Below are 21,692 nucleotides of genomic sequence, written 5' to 3' on the forward strand. Positions count from 1 at the left end.
CCTCTGCCAGCTGCAGATCTCTGACTCCACCACACATGAAGCTCGTGTGGCCCCATGCACAGGGGAAAAGCTGCTCTGGTGCTCAGGGGAGCTGCCCCACACACTGCTCTGCACCACCTCTGGGGCGGCTCATCTCCCTTAGTGGAGACTCCAGGTGACTGAGCCTGCTGGGTCCCCATCCCTCGGCAGGCAGGAAGGCAGAGCCACTGGCACCAGCCCTGGGGGCTGCCCTGATCTCCCAGGGCTGAGTACCACCAGGGGTGCTGCAGAGCTGGGGAGAGGGTGTCTGTGGAACACTGGGAAAAGCAGGACAAAAGAGAGGCAGGCAACTCCCCATGCCCCCATGCTGGGTGCTGGGCAGCAATACCTCCATGTCCCACCACAGCCTCCTGGCTCCTGTTGAGCTCAGGGGGGGCAGGGAGACAGGACCCCTCCTCACAGCCACACGTGGCCCCCAAGACTGCCCACCCATCTCCCTCCATGGCTGGTGACTTACGTCAGGCAGCAGATGGATCCTGTGCCCAGCAGGCTGGCATGGGGGTGGCACTGGCGGTGCCTGCAAATACCAGGGCTGCTGACAGCGCTGGTTATTCTTAGCACCCGTGGAGGCGCAGGGGGGTCGCCTGGCAGGGGGGCTGGCACTGGTGGGCTCCCCTGGAGCAGATGGCCCAGTGGCATGAGCCAGCTCTCACCACCTCACCAACACAGAAGGAACAGGGAAGGCAGGACAAGCAGATTGCACCCAGAGCCCTGCCTGGCTCTGAGCCAGCTGCAGCAGGATCTTTGAGGAGCGGAGGTGATTTGGATACCACCTGAGAACAGGACAGGGTGCTGCATCTTCTCTCCACAGGGAGGGCCTTCCCAAAGTGAGCACTGAGGAGAGGGGCTGGGGGACACGGACAGGCACCAGACAGACAGATGGCACATGGCTGGAGACATGGCTGGCACAGGGCTGGCTGAACCCAGGCTCCCACAGCCCCACACATTCCCCCTGCTCTCTCCTTCCCAGTCCACTACCCCCTCTTGTCCAGGGGGCTGCAGCAGAAGTCGAGGCAGGACTGGAGTCCCTGCCCTGAGCTGGGAGCAGAACACCCTGCATTTCAGCCAGGGGTAGGGAATCCCATTCAGAGCTCAGGGATTAACATGGAGCCCCTTTGAGTGCAATAGGCTTCCGCGCCAAAGCTGTCCCAGCCCTGCCCCAGAGCCAGCTGAGTCCTCACTCTCTTCAGCATGCTACCCTGTGCCAGTTGTGGCTTAGGGCTGCAATGACATGTCTGAGTGTGGAGCACCGTGGGTGCCCTTGAGGGAAGCGGGTGTGCAGAAACTAGCACTGTCCCAGTCCCATGAACAGCAGGACCCAAAAAGGCCAGAGCTAAACATAGGAAACCTACTTTCCAGCTGCCACCACCAACTGATCACCTTGAACCAGGATGTGGCTCCCGGATCTGGGGCTTTAGAGAGCTCATCGTGGCTTGCACATGAGAAGGTGGTAGCCCATGATTGTGTGCTGGTTGCTGATGAGGAGCAAGGAGCTGATGGCTGGGTAGCAGCCCCGAGCCCTGTGTGGCAGCTCTGGTGCAGCTGTGGGGGCGTGGGCGAGAAGGCATAGCCAGAGGGCACAAGGAGCCTGGAGGAGTCAACGACCTGTGCCGAAGCCACCTCCAGCACCGTCGGAGCCCGGGGCAGAGCCACTGGGGGAGCTGGGGCCGAGGAAGGGGTGCCAGCCCTGAGCTCGTCCTTCCCTCTGTGCCCACGGGATGGCAGCAGGCTCCCGCGGGCCCGCGGGCACCCGCCCACGGAGCGCGGCGTCGGGCTCAGCTCCGCCCGGGGTGCAGCCGGAGTGCAGCTCGCGGGGGCCGTTCTGAAACCGAAAGGATGGAAGAAATCTCAGCGCCCTCCTGTTTCTGTGGGTCCTCGCAACAGTGGGGTCACCAAGGATCCCCCTCACTAGCCCCGGCCACAGGGCAGATGGGTAAGACTCAATTCCCTTCCTTCCCCCGTTGCCCACAAGAAGGGCTGAGGAAGCACCTCAAAAACAGCCCTCAGCATCCACCAGCGCATAGAAGGAGAGGACACTCCTGGAGCAGCTTGTGGGTTGTCCGTCCTTTAGGAATTCACCTGTTTTCAGCATCATTCCAGGGCTGACAGTTTCCCCTGCCCACACTTGGACCCCAGGCTGGTGCCACCTCCACCGGGAGTCGGATCCTGCTGGTCACCAGGTCCGATGGGGTCTGGCATGGGAAACCCTGCCCAAGTTCATCATGGCCACTCTCCCAGCTGTGGATCTGTGGTGGATCTGGGAGTCTCATGACTCCCCAGGTTACTAATGGCCTGGAAACTGCTTCATCCTCATGGCATGCATCTTCCTTCTTCATGCTAAGCAGAGAACAGGAATGTTTGTTGGACTCTCCTGCCACTTCTTCAGTGGCAGCAGCTACCCCATTAACAACGCCAGTGGGCACTGCGCTGCCACCGGGACCTCTGCTGTTCAAGTACTCTAGTGGCTTTGCTCGGCCAGATTTTGACCTGGTTTACCTCTTATCAATCCCGTGCCGTTCAGACATGCTGCAATCCTCCTGTTGCTGCTTCCTGCAGCTCCTTCCGCCAGCCGTTTTGCAACCCTGCTGTACAGACCCACCTGCCGTCCCTACATCCTGCCTGCCCATGGCGGGCTTCCCCAGCCTCCCTGCTCCTCCCCTCTGCAGCTCTGCTTCCTTGGACCCTTGCCCAGCCCTTCTCCACCTGCTCCCAGTTGCTCATCTCTCTCAAGGGTGAGGGCTACCTGGGCTGGTCCCTGGGGCTCACTGACCACCAGCCCAACCTCGCAGCCTCCCTCTCACCCCATCTCTGCAGGTGCTTCAAAGCCAGTACCTTGTGACCTTCATGAATCTCATTCCCAGGGTCCTGGGCCAGTGGTCCCTACCTCCTTGAGGTGTTGCCCCATACCCCAGCCCCACCAGGACAGCACCATGTGCCCCAATCACTCTTCACTAGGCCCCCAGTGTGGTTCAGTGGTGGCAGAAATGTTCACCTTGAGATGCAACAGTGCCAGGAAGCCACTTCTCCTCCTCCTAGAAATCCCTTTTTCCCTCCCATATCCCCGATTTCAGGCATCTGCCGAGACTCAACGTGCCCCAACATCCATAGCCCCCAGGCTTCGTGCGTTCCACTCATGCCTGGCTTGGCTTCGTGCGAGGCAGCTCCCAGACGTTCCCAGCAGTGAAGCCAGGTCCTTCCTGGCTTTTCCTCCCATCCTGGGACCTTTAATCCCCTTTTTCCTATTTCCTGTCCCGTCTCCGGGGCTATGCGGGCTGCCTGCACCAATGCTTCAGGGAGTGATGCCGCGGGCAGCGCCAGCCTCCTCAGCGCCCGCGCCATCCCCGGAAAGCACAGAGCGGGGCGAGGATCCCCACCGGGAAAGGGGCATCGTGGCCCTTCGTCACCCCACGTCACCTCATGTTTCAGATTCTCCAGCTTCTCCCGGCGTGGGGTGGATGCGCTGCCGGGGAGCGGCTGCTCGGGGCGGGCGGAGAGCGGTGGGGCCGGGGCGGAGCGGGGCCGGGGCGGAGCGGCGAGGAGCGGAGCGGAGCGGAGGCAGGATGCGCGGGGCCGGGACGGGGCGGAACCGGGGCGGGTGGAACGGGGACGGGGCGGAACGGGGGCGGGGTGGAGCGGGGCCGGGGCGGGGCCGGGGCGGGCGGAACGGGACCGGGGCGGGCGGGGGCCGCTCGCGGCGCTCGGCACCGGGCACGTCCTGCAGCCGCTCGCCCTCCGCGGCCCCGGGAGCGGCCCCGGCGCCGCCGCCGTGGCCAGGCACGGGGCCCCCTGGGATGTCCTCGTCGCCCACGGAGGAGTGCCGGTCGCCCGTGGGGCTGGACTGCTGCAGCTGCTGCCTGGATCTGGCCAACCGGAGCGGGCTGGAGGAGGGGGCCGGGGGCGAGAACAACAACCCGGGCAGCCCCACCGTGAGCAGTTTCCGGCAGCTGCGGGAGCAGCTGGTCCGACAGAACCTCAACACCGACAAGCTGAGCTCCATCATGCGCCAGGACTCGCTGGAACCCGTCGTGCGGGACCCCTGCTACCTCTTCAACCAGGGTATCTGCAACAGGAATATCGACCAGACCCTGCTTTCCATCCTCCTCCTCTTCCACAGGTGGGTGTCACCGCCAGGAGCCTGTGAGCTGCCGGGGGCCAGGTGCCCCGGGGCAGCGGGGCAGCGGGCTCGGAGCTGGCAGCGGTGTGGGGCTGGCAAGAGAAGGGGACTCGTGTGACCCCGGGGCTGGGGGGTGTCGGCGGCGGTGGAATCTGGGTGGGGAGAGGCCGCGTCTGGCACGGAGTCGGTACGTGATGCCAGCTCATCCCTGGGTGCGGGTCTGGGTGGCTTTGCTCTGCCGTGCCCGCCGTGCCTGTCTTGTGGTGCCTTGTGTCTGCCGGGCAGTGACAACAGCCCCCAGCTGTGTGTCTTGGCCGCTGGACTGGGTGCTCATCTCCCTGGCTACCTCTGTCCACACAGACAGTGCCTGCAGGGGCATGGATAGTGTCCAGCGACAGACAGGCATCGGCCCCATCCTGCGTGGAGAGCGCAGCAGGTTCCTTGGGGAGCAGCTGTGCTGCCTCAAAAGCCATCTTGAGTGTCACTGAGAGCCTGGGTAGGGAGTCTGAGAGTCCCAGTGCCAACTCCTGTCCTTTCAGCAGCTCCCCTGGCCCTCCCTGGAGTGGACACAGGTTTGGCCTGGAGTGGTACTTCCCGTGCCTGGAAAGTGGCTCTGCCCTGCCCGAGTTGGTCTTGGGGTTGCTCTGGGCAGGCTGCCTGTGTCCCCACAGCTGAATGTGCTGGGGTCTGCTTCCATCCATTCCCTGGCAGACTGAGGAGGCAGGACTGCAGGGTCTGCCCTGCTCCCTCCTCTAGCAGTGAGAACAGAGGAGACTGAACAGGAGGTCCTAGGGGCTACCACTCTGGAGGCTTCCCAGCCCTGATGAGTTGAACCACAGAGGGGAGAGTGGACAGAGCTGTCTCAGGTCCTGCACTGGCACTGTGTGGGGCTGGCTCTGGTGACACCCTGTGTGGGAGCAGCTTGTATGGGGGCTAGCAGGTCTGGGTCTCCCCAGTTCAGCCCGAGAGAGCTGAACTGTGCCAGTAGTGCCGCAGGTGCCCGAGACTTCCAGTGTCTTCAGTAGGTGGGACACATCCGCTACCCTGAGGAGACCTGTGGCCCATCAGCGCCTCAGGTACAGATGTCTGCCTGGCTGGCACAGCAGGCAGCGGCTCTGGGGCTTGCTGCTCCGCCATGGGTGGGTGCTGCGCACAGGGAGCAGCACCCAGGCGTTCAGAGACACCTCAGCATCCCCTTCCCACCACACGCAGCGTGGGCGTGCTCCCGGGCTGTGCGGGAGCGGCAGTGGGTGGGCTCACACGTGGCTGCCCCACGCGTGTGAACCACCCCGGCGCACTCCCGCCTCCTCGCCCAGCAGCGTCTGACACCGAGAGGCTGCTGCCTCGAGCCGGTCTTGCTCTTCCTGCACTTACATAACGCCGAGCTGCCGCTCAGGTGGGAAGGGAGGAGCTGGGACACCTGCCAAGGTGCTGGTGCCTGGCCCATTTGGGGAGCAGTGAACCTACCCAGCTGAGAAGGAACAGGAGCGAGAGGTTCCCCTCCTCCCTGGGAGGCTGCAGCAAGTTGGCACCGTGGGTGAAGGGGGAAGCAAGATGTTGTCCCCAGCACGGGCTACTAGGGCTGGGGTCAGAGCCAAGCACCTGGGCAGCTTGCTGGGGCAGTCAGTGACAGTGCCTGTGGGCCAGAGGCCACTGATATGGGCACTGCAGGCTGCTTTCAAACTCATCGCTACTGGAGCAGGACCTGTGGTGCTCCTGGTGAGGTAGGGAGTGAGCAGAGATGCCAAGGGACAAGGATTTCTCTCTGTCAGTGTGCCTTAGCATTCCTTACTGCCTGTCTTTCATGCCCTGTTGTGTGATGTGTCCCGAGAAGCTCCATGCATTGTGTTTGTCACAGGCTGTGCTATGGTGTGGTGCAAAGCTATGTCCCTCTATCATGCCTAGTGTCCAGGCACCTTGGTCTGGAGGCTGCCTGGGTGATCCCCCGCCACCCCTAGGTGGCACAGCATGGGGGAGCTGGGTGCATGGCCCCAGGCACTGGAGCTAGGTGTGCCCACACCTGTGTTTGCAGTTGTTTTGCTCCAGCCTGAACTTTCTCCTTCTGGGGAATGAGCCAACACATCCAAGAGGAGATAGCATACACAGCGGAGGATTGTGGGTGCCAGAGGAACACCCCGATAACATGCCTGATAAGGGCACCCTGCTGCTGGCACCAGGGAACCCAAACCATTTGGTGCCATTGTTTTGGCTGATGTGCTCCTACAGCAGCACAGGAGGAGGGGAAAGATGTGTGGATACACATCCTTGTACGTAGCTGACATCCAGGACAGCATGGGATGCCCAAGATTCTAAACCCAGAGTTGAGTCTGGCTCTGGGCCTGACTGGAGACAACTCAGTCAGGGTCAGATCAGTGCTGGGCTTCTCAGACAACACACATTTCAGCATGTCTAACCTGTCTCTGGGGGTTTCTCTGGCTGGGTGGTCCCTGCCAGGTTCTCCATACCCTTTGCTCACAGCAGGGATATTGTTAGGGATGCACAAGGAAGGCATGCTCTGGACCAATTGCCTCCAGGGCTCATGCTCCTGCAGAAAGCCCTGCTGTTTCAGGAGTGCACAGGATCCTGTGCAGAAAGGGCTCTCCCCACCGTGTCCTCACACAGGACATCACAAACTGCTGTCCAGGGAAGTCTCAGCAGTGCCGAGGGACCATGCTCGGACATGGAAGCACCAGGTATAGGGAGGACAGCTGCCACCACCCTGGCTAGGCACACCTTCTCCCTGCAGGTGCCAGTGAAGTGGGCAGAAAGCTGTCCCTCTGTAATGCCTCTTTGCCATCCCTTTGTAATGCCAACGTTATCCCAGACCCAAACACAAGCCCAACTGAGTGTAGGCTGGGGAGAGCAGGCCCATGACCACATGACACCTTTTCCTGGGCCAGGTGGCTGAGGGGAGCCAGGGGTGTGGGAGGAGGTCAGCACTGCAGGGGAAGCAGCCCCCTGGGTGTGTGCTAGCCTGTGATCCAGGCAGGACCTGCCTGGCTCTGGGTGGGAAGACGAGGTACATACCAGCCCACTTGCCCACATCAGCCAGGTGTGCCAGCATTCCTGCCCAGCCACTCCTAGGCAACACCTGGCAGCCTGGCCAGCCTGTGCCCATCCTGCTCCAGGCTGTGAGGGGACACCTCTGCATAGCCAGATCATCTGTAGGCACTGCCAGAGCTGCTGCCCAATCCAACAGGATTGGTTGGGCAATGACCCATCCTTTGGTCTGAGCCATGAAAGGAGCTGAGGGCCACTTTCTCCCAGGCCTGGGCAAGCCATGGGAGTCACAGGGAGGCAGGGAAGCTCAGTGTGAGGGGCTAGGGGAAGCATGAATTTGGGCAAAGCAAGGGCAGCACTGCCTTTCCCACTGTAAAGGCAGGCCAGCAAGCAAGAGCTGCCAGGGCAGCAGTACCAGAGTGGCATTTGTGTCACAGCACCACTTGTTCCTGTCTGTCGGGTGTCACTTTGCAGCAGCAATGCAGGAGGAGAGGAGCCAGGGCATAAAGGGCATCCCGAGGTGGCAGGGCCAGGGCAAGCATTCCAGCTGGTTGAGTGGGCTGAAGCAACAAGGACACATTGATGGGGAGAGGGGCCATAAGTGAGCATGAGAGAGGTGTGGGTGTAGGACCAAGCTGTACTACTCTCCTTCTTCTGGCCCTGGGACAGCTCTGCCATGGAGAGGGCCAGGAGAGTCCCCGCACCCTCCAGAACCATGCACCAGGGCTTTCTTTGCTTTGCTCCCACAGGACAGAGATGCACGTGGCCTGACCTGTGGCCTGCAGTGTTGGTTGCAAGCCCTGCACACCACTGAGGTGCTGGGGAGATGTTGTTTCAGTGGCAGGGAGCAGCTTGTGCTGCTGCGAGGTGCTTACCTTGGCATACCCAAATCCTCCCACCCTCGGGAAGATGTCAGGCAGGCAGCTGGCTCAGCTTGCTGTGGTCTCCATCATGGGCATCTCAATACCTTGGGACCCCCACCCCATGACCCAGCAGACCAGGCTCACAGGGGCTCTGCCACAGCATACTGGGTTGGCATGGCTCAGCAGGGCTGGCAGCAGCCTGTGCCATGCCATGCACCATGCCCGTCCCTGCCTGCTCCTGCAAGACCCAGCTCCCTCCAGAAGGATATTCTCAACACTCTCTGGAGCACAGGAGAGCCATGCTCAGCCCCTCCAGCCCCTTGGGAGGGAATCATTTGCCCCTGACCACAAGGCTATGGCCAAGGGGGCTGGCACAGCTGAGCTAGTCTGGTGATGCCAATGTCAGCTTCCCAGCAGCCTGTCGTCTTGGTTCTCTGGGGATTCTCCAGCACTACCCATCTGCTAGGGCAGGCATTTGGCTCTGCACAGGCAGAAGTAGGTGTCCGAAGGTCAGGCAGGGATGACAGCATGGCCCTATGGGGAAAAGGCTGGACAGGATTTTTTCCAGCTTTGAACTGTAAAGATGAGGAAGAGGTTGGAGCTGAAGGAGGCTGCAGGGCTCTGCCCTGATCCCAGCATCGTGCAGCATCACATTATCCTTTCCTGGTGAGACATGGCCTGATCCTGGACAGTTTCTGATGGGACCTGACACCGCCTCCTTGGCCACTGCCCAGCACAAAGAGGGTTAAAGCTGATTCTGTACTTTGGGGGAGCATCGTGACCTGCATGGGACCAAAGGGCTTGGAAAGGTTTGGGATATATGTTGTCAGAGCCTGGCAGCTGTGTGTGTGCCCAGGGGACGTGACCATGTATGGGTCTGTGTGCTATATGTGGACTGCCAAGGCCAGTGAGGCTCCAGGTGGATCCTGCCCTTGGGAAGGACTGAGGCCCTGTTGGTAGAGGGCAGAGAATCACAGAACACATTAGGCTGGAAAAGACTTCTGAGGTCATCATCTTCAGCTTTACCCCAGGGTGTGTGTTGGGGGAAGAGGGCTGGAGAGGTGAGAGAGGCTACAACCCATCCCGATGCTTTGCAAATGAGCTCTGAGTTATATTTATCCAGGTGCTGAACATGACTGGCTTTGGGACAGGAGATCATCCTCTGTCTGTGTGCTGAGTTTTATATATATATTTGAGGGGCCTTTTGCTGCAGAACAACTCTAGTGGCAGAGAAGAAACTCTAGGCTCTTCAGACTCCAGGATCAGGATGGGATCCAGTCCTTGCCTCACCTGCAATTCCCTGGGGATGGCAGCCCTGTCCAGATTGGTAGAGGGTGGTAGATGCCATGGGGCAGGACAAGACATTTCCATGTCCATTAGTAAGACCATCACAGTGATATGCCTGTGAAAAGGAGCAGGACTGCTCCGGGTGGTTTGGAGGCAGGGGGTGTTCTCAGGTTGTTCCCAAGGGTTGGCACAAGTGAGGTGATAGCTGGCTGCTGAGGTTGGGCACACAGAGAGCCTCAGCAGCACCACAGGTATACATCCTGCCAGGAACTGATTGTCTTTCACATTGTTATTGTTCTGAAATGTCAGTGACGGCAGGGTTTCAGTGAAGGTCCCTGATTTGAAATGCCCGGGATTCCATGCAAAGGCCAGGCAGGGTATTAATAACCGTCTCTGCTGAAGCCATGCTGCCCTACATGTCCTTGCCTGACCTCCTGTGGGTGCCAGCCGAGCACAGCTTCTCTGCCCCCAGCCCCCGCCGGGTCAGCTCTGCGGGGCTTTGCACCCGCACTGGAGTCCAGCTGTCCCTCGGATATTGTGGGGCTGCTGGGGCTCTTGCTGGGGCTCCCCTCAAGCATTTGGCCAAGAAGGAGAGCACCAGGCTCCAGCACCTGTGGAAGGGGCCAGAGAAGGGCTTGAGGGGTTCCATAAACAGGGCTTATTCTGGGCTGGAAGAGCAGATTTGGGTAGCGTGGGGTGTGCTGCACAGCTCTCGCAGCTCCCCTGCCTCCGTCCTCCTTACATAACGAGCTGCCTCCCAGTTAGTGAGCGGGCACTCCTGCACGCCGCAGGGCAGCAGCTGCCAGCACCTAGCAGGGCTCTGGAGCGCCTGCTCCTGCCTGAAAAGGGGCCTGGGATTGTTTTTGGAGGATGCCAGAGGCCCTACTTTGGGGTTCCTCTCTCGGGCTGAGGATCCCTGCAAATCTGAAGGAGGGGCTGGGGAGGCAGAGCCCAGGCTGGCAGCCCCCTGCCTGCCTGCTTTGGGGTGCGAGGGCACCGCGTAGCCCTCATGCTGTGGGAGGTCCCTTCAGTGCTGCAACCACCTATGCTCTATCCCCACTTCCCTGAAAGTGGACCAGAAAAGAGCACCCAGGACATGGGGGGTGATCCAGTTGGGGCTCTCCAGGATAACCCAGTAAGCTCAGAAGCAAGGACAGTTCTGGAGTTCAGAGCCGTGGCTGGCAGGAGCGCTGGGGCAGGGCACAGGTAAGCAGGGAGCGATAACACTGAGTTCAATGACAGCACTCCAGCCCGGCCCCTGGGTGTGAAACACTTTGCTCTGCAGACAGATTTGTGGATTAAAGCTCTGCCAAGGGTTCAGCCTGCAATCCTCCCTGGGGCTGGGCATCCCTGGTCCATGGGAGACGGTAGCATGGTGGAGGTTAGCTGCACTGCCCCAACAGCTGGCATGGTGCTCAGAGAAAGCTGCAGGGTTTTCACTGGGTTGTGCCATGCCTGGCACTCTCACCTCAGCATTTGGCAGCTGTGGGAGCCTTTGAGGGGAGCAGTGAGGTGCAAGGGTGCCCCATAGTCCCTAGCAGGGTACCCACCAGGGTGTCTGCACTTGACAAACACCAGCAAGGTAGGATGTTTGGCCACATGATCCAGGGCTGGTAACAACCCTGGATGAGCCTTTTTTCCTCTTCTCCTTTACCAGCATGCCTGGGGAAGCTGTGATTCTGGGGGCTTCCAACATGGTGAGAAGGGAACTGCGTCCTCTCTGGCTTCTAACATGGCTGAAACTGGATCCTCTCTGACCTCCCCTCCTCACACTACTGCTGGGAGGCAACTCCTGCTAGGGACACAGGAGGAAGAAGAGGGTCTAGAGACAAAGTTAAAGAAAAATTGCAGCTCTCAGCAGGCTGGCTTGAGGGTGTGCACTCGCATGCTAGAAAAAAACAGAACTGGGAGTACAGCCAAGTACCTTTATCAGAGGAAGCAGTCAGCCCCACAGCTGGACACAGGAGCCTACCAGGGCTCCTTCCACCACCCCACACTGCCTCCAGCCTGACAGGTTGGAGGAGTCTCCACACCACAATCCCTGCCCATGACTGCTGCCTGGTGGGGTGGGTCACCTGCGTCCCCTGCCCATGGCCACAGAGCTCACTCTTCCTCCATTGGGCATGAAGGGAAGGAGGACATGTTCCTTGTCAGCCTTCCCAGGGGTAGGTTCCCTCTGGCCTTCCCTCACTGAAACTGTCCCTGGGCTTCCCCAGCGTGGCAGTGGCCACCACCTCTGTGTGGGCCACATGTGACTCTGGTGTCTCCCGGCTTAGGACTGGGACCAGGCAAGGCCACCAGCACCAGCTCTGCAGGCAGGGGGTCCATCCTTATCCAGGCACATCCAGGTGTGCCCAGGAGTAGTTACCTGCTGTTCTGGAGCAGCACGTGCCCTGAGTTGGGGGATTTATGATCCCTCCAAGGCTCTGATGGGCATGACCTGGGTCCCGATGTCACAGGGTTCCTGGTTGCACGGGGCTTCTGCATGTCTCACACGGCTCCTAGGAGGCACCAGGTGAGCTGGAGGGTAGTCCCAAGCCTCAGGGAACAGCTCAGCCAGGGAATCTCCAGGAGGAGAAAACCAAGATCTGGACAACTGGTGTGCTCTGGCAGTGCTAGGCCCACAGCCCTTGGGACTGGCACAAAAGCCCCATGCCAGTGCCATAGGGCAGGCAGTTGCTGTTCAGGATCCTGGGATTCCATGGCAGACATAGCTGTCTGTTTGCCCTTGGGCAGCCCCTAGCACTACTCTCCTTTCCCAGAACCAGGATAGAGCTGCTGGACAAGACCTGGAGCTCCTCGGCCCTGTCCCACACCCAGCCCTTCCTGACAGAGGCAACCACAGGCCCCAGCCATCACCAGTGTCTCCAGCCACACTTCCCCCCATTCCTGCAGGGCATGGTTAGGATGCCCTGGTGCTGGCATTCCCAGTCCCTTGGCTGGTACCACCATAGTTGCAGGATTTTGGGTTGTGACAGGCAGAGTTTTCTTAGCTGTGTTTGCAAGCAGTAGCTTTTTCTCTCCCACTCTGCTCTGATCCTTGGAGCAGGAGATCTGGCTCTGCAGAGCAGCCTGGGCAGCCTTGGCTCCGCGCCTTTCCCAGTTTGCTCTCCAGTGTCTCTGAGGCCAGGCTATAAACATTTCCCACGCCTCAGACCCTCTGAAGGGCCTTCCTCCCATTGAGCTGAGAGAGCAAGCCAGGAAAAGGGCCACGGAGCCATAAGCACAGCCTGGAGCAGGGGGAGAGCCAAGTCTGGGGAGCCAGGGCTGCTCCTGAAGCCCCAACCACCCCTCCAGCTCCATCGGCCACTACCAGGAGAGGAGCTTCCTTTGGTGTGTGGCACTGCAGTGCCTGGAGCAGGTCCAACACACAGGGCTCAGTACAAAAGCACGGCTTGTCCCCAGGGCTGTGAGGAGAGGGCATGTCTCCTGACCCACAGCAGTGTGCAGGTGCAGGACGCCAGGCAGCAAGAGATAATCCCCTCGTCCTCCTCCCTATCACCCCTTGCTCCAGCCTGGCGGAGCTCTGTGGTGGCTGCAGAACTCCAAGTCCCATTGCTGAGGAGAGGGTTGTCACTTAATGTCACCCAGTAGGGGGGCTGGCATCTTCTGGGCTGAGGCACAAGCTGTATAAGGGCTGAGGGGCTGCTGGCAGCTTTGGGGTGTCCTGCAGGGCCACTGCTGGGGTGATATCATCATTGGCTGGTGTCACCACCTCTCCTCACTGCTTGATGACAACAGTGGGTGCTTTTTTTCCCCAGAGAGCACAACAGTTAGTGTCACAACTGCCCTGTATTGCGGCTGCTGTCGCTGTTACCAAAATAACCACAGGCACGAGCCAGGCCCAGCCTGATCAACCTCCTGTCACTGTGTGCAGATGCAGGAGCTGCCATGCTGCCTCAGGGATGCAGTTCACACCACTGGCCCCTCTTGCCCAGCCTGCTCCAAGCACCCATCTCTGGTGCCATAGGGTAACTGTGAGTCCATGGTGACCTGCTCCTTAGGAAGAGCAAGGTGGTGTGTTGCCCACCCTGCTCTGCTTGGAGAAGCAGGAGCAGGTGATGAGAGAGGAGGTGGCTGCAGCCTGAGAGAGCTGGCTCAAAGCAGGATCCAGCAGAGCGGGGAGCTGCTGTTCCCACTGTGGAGGTGGCAGCAGGGCTGCACATGATACCTGAGCACTGGGGGTGCCCTCCTGCTGTGCAGGGGCACATGGAGCTGCCCTGTGCCGCTGACAGGGTGTGCAGGCAGGGCTGGGCATCACTGTTAGTCAGGGCAGCGTGTGCAGGGGGTGCCAGCAGCGCTCGTGCATCTTCACGCAGAACAGCAGCATTTGTTTGGCACACAAAGTGTGTGTCACAGAGTCACAGAGGCGTTCAGGTCGGAAAAGACCCTCAAGATCATCAGCTCCAGGTACTAAACTAATGTGCTCACACATGCGTGCAAGCAGGGTGCACCAGTGTGCACATGCATGTGCGGGGTGTGGCCTGTGTGCAGAGCACACGCTTGTGTGGGCTGCAAACACACGTGTGCATGCAGGGGATGTGGGTGTGTGGGTGTGCTCTGTGTGCACGCACATGTGCAGGCAGCACTTGCTTGTAGGGGCTGCAAGGTGCACCCTGGTTGTGTGCACCCCACTACAGACTCAGGAGCCTCCACGTGAGGTGTGGGGCTGCGAGGGGGGCTGCAGCCCCCTGCCCAGCCTGACCTGCCCTGGCCACTGGCTGCATAGGGATCCCTCATTTAACTGAATGCCAGGAAAGAAACTTCTGCTTCTTCATCTTCCAGAGCATCCCTTGCTGTGGCCTCTCAAAGGCCAACAGCATCCTGCCCAGCCTAAGTGAGGAACCCATGCCCTGAGCAGTGATGCAGGCAGGGCTGGGTGGAAAGACCCAGGAGGACTGCAGGGAAATCGGGGACTTAGTCCAGTTTATTTTTTTATATATATTATATATTTATTTTTTAATATTTTTATATATATAATATAATATAATATATATATACTTATTATCCAGCTGAGTAGTCCCAGCTCCATGGGAAAAATATTGGAGGTGGCAGAGCTGAAGCAATCTCCCCCAAAGCATTTTCTAGCTGCACTCCAGTAGCTGCAGAAATATCTGGGGTTTTTTCTCAGTCCTTGATGGCTGAGTGCTGCATCAGAAGGATACCAGGCAGGGACCAGGAACCTCAAGCTGTGAGACAAGGACTGCCAGCCAGGCTCTGGTCTGCCGGTTCTGGAGCCCTTGGTCCCTGCCACTAATGATTTAGGGCTTCCTTTGGGAAGGAGACTGAACTAGGACTGGGGGGGCAATATTGCAGGAGGTGTGAGACAGAGGTACAGCTGCCAGGGGTGGGGGCAGGCTCGGGTCCACCCACCCCATCTCCCTGCTGTTGACACCTCTGCAGAAGACAGGAGGTGGCACAACTGTAGGAGAAAATGCTCTCCCCATCTCTCCTGTCTTCTCCCCAGTGAAAGCAGCATGCTTCATGAGCTGCAGTGGCAAACTCAGTTCACAGGACCCCTGGTGTGGGTGGTCTGGACTTGTCCCAGCGGGGGGACAAATCTGTGTTCCAGGGGCTGCCACCAAGCCCACCACCAGCCACTCTGGGGACAAGTGCACACAGAGGCCTTTCATCTCCCCAGGGAGGGGGGCACCCGCGCAGCTCGGGATGGCACACTGGCCATTGGCCTTGAAAGGGCCAATTGAGTGCAGCTGAGGTCATCTCCTAGTGTGTTTACCCTGTGGCTGAAGCCCCTGGATGCAGCCAACACCCAGGCTGTCTCTGCCACTGCAAGCTGGGGGGACACAGCCACAGGCAGAGCCAGCATCACTGCTAGGAACAGAGGGGCTGGAGCAAGGTCACGGGTGGCATGGCCTTCCAGCCACCGTACTCCCCGAGCCTCTTCAGAAGGAGGGACTGGTAAGTCGGGCCTGGTATGGGTGAGGGGAGGAGCACAGGCCAGCCTTGGGGCTTGGGGGATAGACACCTGCCTACTCTCTTCAGTGCCAGCACCCTGCTCAGCCCCTGTACAGCAGCTTTGCATGGGCCGGAGTAGTGCTGACATAGGGGGATGTGCATATTCCTCCCCCAGGTCCCAGATGGGCCCACCAGGGAGAAAATGCTTTCTCACATCCCCACATCAAACCCACGTGTCCCAGGGCACCCACATATGATCCGGCTGCAGTTCACAGATGGCACAGCATCCTCACTCTGCTCTAAGATGGGGTTTGTGAGGAGCTGCCTGTCTAGGTCTTGCTCCCAGCAGCAGGTGTGCTGCACTGTGCCTCAGTTTCCCTTTCTGATGGGGAAATTCTACTCTGCTCTCCCTCCCTGCTTGAGGAAGGGGCACAGCAGCACACCCGCAAGTCAGGGTTCCTTGGCCTCTCCCAACAGCCAAGTGCCAGCCATATTCAGTACCCCCTGGATCGGGGTGCTGAGTGTCCTTTGCAGCATCCCTGGAGTGCATATACCCTGCCAACACTAACTCTTTCTTGGATACTATGCCGTATGTGGGGTCTGCCATCCAGCATCAGCCTCACCATGCCCAGCAGGGGATGAGCCCCCGGGGTCAGGGGCAGCAGGCAACCACTGAGCAAAGTTCCCCCAGATCCAGACGGCAGAGATAAGTGGGCAGCCAAGGGCAGTGGAGGCAGCACCGGGTGGGCAGTGCCACCCCAGCCGCTAGGATGCTGGGGGCGTTTTAGGGGCCCTGCTTCCACTTCTCGGAGGAAACCCACTTGCTCTATGTATAAATCGCTCTGTGAACGCGGGAAGGACCCGTCGTGCCCGCGGGGCTTACACGGCAGTACGCGCACACAGGGACGGCAGGGCGCGCACACGGGGACGCCGGTGCGCGCAGCCTTGCGGACCCCCGCCCCAGCCGCTGTAGTGCCGCTCGTGCCCGCGGGAGGGCGCCCTCCCGCAGCGCGGTTATGCAACGCTGGGCGGGGCCGCCGAGCCGAGGGCGCCTTCGGCGCCCGGAGCGCTCCGAGCTCTGCGCGGCCGCAGCGCCCCCGGGTCGTTGTTCGACAGCCCGAGGGCGTTGTTCTGTAACCCCGGACTGTTCTGACACCCAGGGGTGGTGGTGTTTAGTGCTCCCGAGTTTGTTGCGGAGCCCGATTTTGTTCTGGACCTCAGGTTTGCTCTGCATCCCTTGGTTGTTGTTCTGCACCCAGGGCGTGTTCTGTAGCCCGAATTTGTTGTGCACCACAAGGTCAATCTGTTGCACCCTGGATTTCTTGTTCTGCACACCGGCTTGGCTCTGCACCGTGAGGTTGTTTTGCCCTGTACCCCGAGTTCGTTTTGTACCTCTGCTTTGTTCTGTATCTGGGGGCTGTTCTGCACTCCGCAGCTGTTGTTCTGCAACTTCAGGGTGTGTTCTGTACCCTGGCTTGGTTCTGCATCCCGGGTTTTCTCTGCGTGCAGGTTTTCATTTTTCCTCCTGGAGTTGTTTTTTACGCCTGGGTTGTTTTTCTGCTCTCGTTTCTCTTGTTTGTCCCTCCTGCTTCCGTTTGTTTTACATACCTGTTTCTCTTATTCACCCCGGTTTTTAGCAGCCCCTTTCTGTTTTTCACTCATGTTTCTATTTTGCCACCCGGGTTCTGTTTTGAATGCCCATGGCTCCCCTTTCCCTCCTGCCTCCCTTTCACAGTCACGGGGCCTTACTGTGCGGGACTGCAGGCTGCATCTCCAAATGCAGACCGGGTTCACCCCTTCTCCCAGCCCCCAAGCAGATGCATGTTCCCCCCGACTGAATCCCCATCCTGGGTGCCGAGGAGCACAGGAACGGGATGCTGAGGCTTGTGGGCTATGGGGGGTTGTAGGAGGGGTGCCGGGGGTCCCAGGACTCTGCTTGCAACAGACGAGGGGTGTGGAATGGGGGTGCAGATTGGGGGGGACCGTGCTGAAGCGCGGGGTCCTTGCGCTGGGACGGCGCCGTGCTGTGGTTTAACTGGAAGGGGCAGAGGGGCTGCAGAGAGGTGCAGTACTGAGGGGCAGTGTGCAGTACCGGGGGCAGTACGGGTGCAGTACCCGGGGTGAGGGGGCGGTACTGAGGGGCAGTGTGCCGCACCGGGGGCAGTACCGGGGGCAGTACCGGCGCAGCCCCCGGCGCGGCGCTGCGGGCGGCGGGCGGTCTCCGCCGCGTTCGCCCCTCCCGGCAGGGCGGGCGCCTCCAATATAAGCGAGGGCGGCGGGGAGGCCCTGGTAGTGCGTTTTGCTCCATTTGTGTGAGTGCGTGTTTCAGCGCCCGCAGCTATGAGCACCGGCATGTACCAGTCCCCCATGGAGGTGGCTGTCTACCAGCTCCACAACTTTTCCATCTCCTTCTTCTCCTCCCTGCTCGGGGGGGATGTAGTCTCCGTGAAGCTCGACAACAGGTAGGGGCGGCCCCGGTGCGCCGCGGCGTCCCCGCCATTCGCCGCAGAGATCTGGGGGAAGGGGCGTCCCAGTGCCCGAGGGGTGCTGCTGCGAACCCCAGGGATGAGGTGGGGGGGCATTGCTACTCCGGGAGTAAAGGACATACGCGACCGGTGCCTGAATTAAGGAATTCCCTTTGGGAGGAGGACGTCCCGATCCACTGGTTGGGGACGAGGTGTCGCGGTGCACGAACCCCTGGGGAAGGGAGGTTTTCGGTGCTGACCCTCGGCCTCTCGCTTTCTTCCAGCGCCTCCGGAGCCAGCGTGGTGGCCATTGACAACAAGATCGAGCAGGCGATGGTGAGCTGCAGCTCTGCCCCTTCTTCCCCGCACCTTCCCCCGTCACCCTGCGGGTGCTGTGCACGGGGGTGATGTTCCCGCTCCCGGGTGGGTGCTCGGCCCAGGGTGGGGGGTCCCTCTGCCCACGGGGGTCCCCACTCCCCATCCCGCTGCCAGGCAGAGCTCCTCTTTGTCTGCGACCGCCGCGAAGCTCATTGGCTCCAGCCGCTCCGCAGTGCGCCGGGAGCGAGGGTGGACGTGGAGGGGAACTTTCGGGGTCTGGGGTTGCCCGAGCCGGGTTCCTTGGGTGCTGGGTAACTTCAGCCCCCCAAATGCCGGAGTAGGTGAGGGGCCTGGAAAGTGCTTCTGGATGCAGAGAGACCAAAGAGATGGCGGCTGAGGGAGCTATGCTGGATGAGCACCAAGCCCTGGCCAGGGTTCCGAGAGTGCAGTGGGGTGGGGAGGGATGGTCCTTGAGAAAAGCTTCTGCACCATTTGGCATTTGTCCCAGCACTTGGGAACAGAAGGGATCAACCCTCTGACCATTAACTCTCCATTAATTGGTCTCTTCCATGGCCTTTTGCAGGATCTTGTGAAAAATCATCTAATGTATGCTGTGCGGGAGGAAGTGGAAGTCCTGAAAGAGCAAATCAAGGAACTGTTGGAGAAAAACTCCCAGCTGGAGCGTGAGAACAGCCTCCTGAAGACCCTGGCCAGTCCTGAGCAGCTGGAGAAGTTCCAGTCCCGGCTCCCAGCAGAGGTGCTGTGCCCTGAGGAGCAGAGCCCCGGGGTGGCTGCCCCGGCTCAGCACTCCGGGGGCTCTGCGGTGTAAGGTGGCTCTGTCCTCGGGGTGGGCAGAGCCACAGAACTCTTTCTACTTAATCTCCTGCAAAATCGTTTCCACCTTCATCTCACACGAAGGACTGCCAGACCCTGGCACTGAGCCGTGCCCCTCGGGCAGCCCTGGCCAGCCCACAGAGCCAGTGGCCGTCTCCTTCATGAGGATGCTCTTCTGCAAGGAAGACAGGGGCAGCTGACCCCCCCTCCCCATCCAACCGCCCACCAGGTGCCAGGAGGAGATCTGTGGTGCCTGTTCCGGGCTCTGCTGAAGAGCAGAGCTGGGCAGTCTTTGGCACCATGATGGTAACCTGCAGTTGGAAGGAGCGCACACCAAGCCCCAGGCCGTGGTTGCATTCTGCAGGGGGTGTCTCTTTCTGGCAAAGCCTGGCATTGGAGGGAGATCCATGTTTAGTGAGCAAAGCAGATGTGTCCCGTGAGCCACCCAGGAGCCTGCTGGAACCCAACCCAGACTGAGCAGCACCAGGGATGGCAGCTACAGCGTAGACCGTGGCTGAACGCACAGCAGTGTGGAGATTACAAGGAAAAAAAAGCTTGTTTTGTTAGTTTGGGCATCTTCTGTAGCTGTGTCTATGTATAAACATGTGCACGAGAGGTGCCTCTGAGGCTGTGAGGTGCCCGCTCTGGGTCAGCCATGCCCATCTCAACATCTGGGGCATTCGAAGGCAGACTGGAATGGTGAGCACCTGGCAGTGGACAGCCAACTATTGTGAGTGGCACCAAGGAGGGGGCAGATTCACTCCTCTCTGGCATCCCACCTGACAGAACCGTGCGGCAGCACTGGGAGGATCTGGACTGAGCACTGGGCAGAGCCACAAGGCAGGTTGTGCTCTAACCCACCAGGGTGGAGGAGCCAGCCTGTGTTCCTGGGCTCCCCTCTGTCCCTGGCCCGTTCTCTGGGATGTAACGGGACATTGCTTTTGATGTCAGAAGCGGTGACACTGTTGTGTAAATCTAGATAGAAATGGCAATAAACTCTTACTTTTTATATATACCCATGCCCCAAGCTGTGTCTGTGGCTGGGAAGGGGGGGGAGGGTGGTGGCAGTGGGGAAGGGACTGGGAATTGCTGGAATGGGACTGGTGAGGATACTGGGCTGATGCTGTTCCCCAGCTGGGAAAACCTGGCAGCACCCCACCTTTGCAGTAGGGTTTAGTTCCCCCTAGATGGCCCTGGCTGAGCCAAGATGGATTTTTGGAAATATGAGCAGGCAGCCCCTTCCAGGGCCTGGATGTGTGGTAGGGAAAAGTGTTGTGAACCTGCAGGTCTCTGTTCCCTGTGTCACACCTGTACAGGGCAGACTTGGGGGCACAAGCAGAAAGGAGGCTCTTACCAGGCTATATGTACCCCCAGCTATGCTCTTCCTCTGGTGTTTTTGTTCTCACAGCCATCATTGATATTTTTTGTTTGGTTGGGTTTTTTTTCATTTAGGGCTGTCTCAAAACATTAGATATAATCTCAAAATACCGAGAGTAAGAGGATGGGTCATCTGGATTGAACAATGCTGGACAGGAGTGGGGAATCCCCCAACCCTGTTCTAGGGCACAGCCAGCTTTTGATTCAACTCCATGGGGTATGTGAGGGAGGGCAAAAAAATGTGCAAACCCTCCATCTCTGGGACTGCTGATGGCTACTACAGGTTAAAGCCTGGAGGTGTTTGTGCAGAGCCCCAGGCTGGCAGGATGCATGAAGCAAGGTGCAGTATCTTCCCGTGGGGTTTTCTAGAGACACATCTCCTGGGCCATACAGAGCCCTCCTTGGGCCAGCAGTGCCTGGGGCCGGGGAGCAGCTAGGTGGCCATACCCTGTGCTGCAGCAGCACAGCTCCACACAGTTTTGTGTTTCCGCTGTTGTGAGGGAGGTTCAGTCCCAGCCCTGTGTGAGTCACAGAGCTGGGGGTGGTTGGCACCCTGGAAACGCTGGGTAAACAGCAAAACACAGGCTATGGGCTTGAAATCACTATTGGGTGGCTTTCTCCTCCCTGTTCTGTCTCAACATGGTGACCCCACAGCAGCCTTGTGCAGGAATCCCTGCAAGTGCTCTAGTGTGTCTGATAACTTTTCCTCTGTGTGTGTGTAAACAGGTTCAGGCTCCTGTACCACGTGCATACACATCCCTTGCACACACAGGCACTGCAGCAGCCTGTAGGGGACACACACAGCAGACCCCCAAGTGCTGCCAGCCTCTCAGGTTTTACAGCTGCTCCAGGAAGGGCAGCTGGATCCAGCTGTGCTTGCACTGGCCAGGTCACTACGGTGGGTGTTGGGGGTGGTGGGAAATGGTCCAGCCATCCCTCTGGCCCCTCTTGCCTGGGGAAGCTTTGGCCTGCAGCAATGAGCTCTGTGCCACATTTGTTTTAATTGCACCCTCAATCCAGCGGTGTTCAAGGGGAGCAGTGATGGTGTTGGAAGTCCTGTTTGCTGCCTCTCCCCGTCCTCTGTCCCATCCCTACAGCCTTGGGGTCCTGCAGAGCACAGAGGCAGATGGGGACAGGCTGTGGCAAAACCCGCTCATTGCAGCCACCCGCTCCCATCCACTTGTTTCGGAGTTCAGCCTTCCTCCCACGGGTAGGCAGAGCCTTTCCTGTCCTGCGGCGTGGTGTGACAAAGTGCCAGCCAATGGCACAGGGCAGCCCTTGCAGGGCCCCCACCTCCCCACTGCCCCACGGTGCTGCAGGGGTTAACGAACACCCCAGCATCCTGCACCCCCTGACATCCTGCACCCAACCTCTCCTGGCCCCCAGTGTCTCCCAGCCCAGCCCTGGATCCACCCCAACTGGCTCAGCTCAGGGGAATGACAGAGAAAAGGGCTCGGGAGGTGCATGTTGTTGCAGAGG

The 21,692-nt window shown here is 59.7% G+C and overlaps 1 protein-coding gene across 2 annotated transcripts; it reads left to right on the forward strand.

Moving 5' to 3' along the window:
- Positions 1-3,674: 3,674 nt before the first annotated feature.
- On the forward strand, positions 3,675-19,851 carry TSC22D3 (TSC22 domain family member 3). Of its 2 annotated transcripts, none has more exons than XM_071442869.1 (3): positions 3,675-4,153; positions 17,969-18,020; positions 18,586-19,851. In XM_071442869.1, exons 1-3 carry the CDS (start codon positions 3,831-3,833, stop codon positions 18,829-18,831), a joined length of 621 nt encoding a protein of 206 aa, XP_071298970.1. In that variant the 5' UTR covers positions 3,675-3,830; the 3' UTR covers positions 18,832-19,851. The 2 variants fall into 2 exon arrangements, with proteins under 2 accessions (XP_071298970.1, XP_071298971.1); XM_071442870.1 differs by lacking the exon at positions 3,675-4,153 and adding an exon at positions 17,382-17,681.
- The last annotated feature ends 1,841 nt before the right edge of the window (positions 19,852-21,692 follow it).

This window comes from Agelaius tricolor, unplaced genomic scaffold (assembly GCF_023055355.1).
Source record: "Agelaius tricolor isolate 1412-34295 unplaced genomic scaffold, bAgeTri1.0.p SCAF_17, whole genome shotgun sequence".
NCBI classification, from domain to species: domain Eukaryota; kingdom Metazoa; phylum Chordata; class Aves; order Passeriformes; family Icteridae; genus Agelaius; species Agelaius tricolor.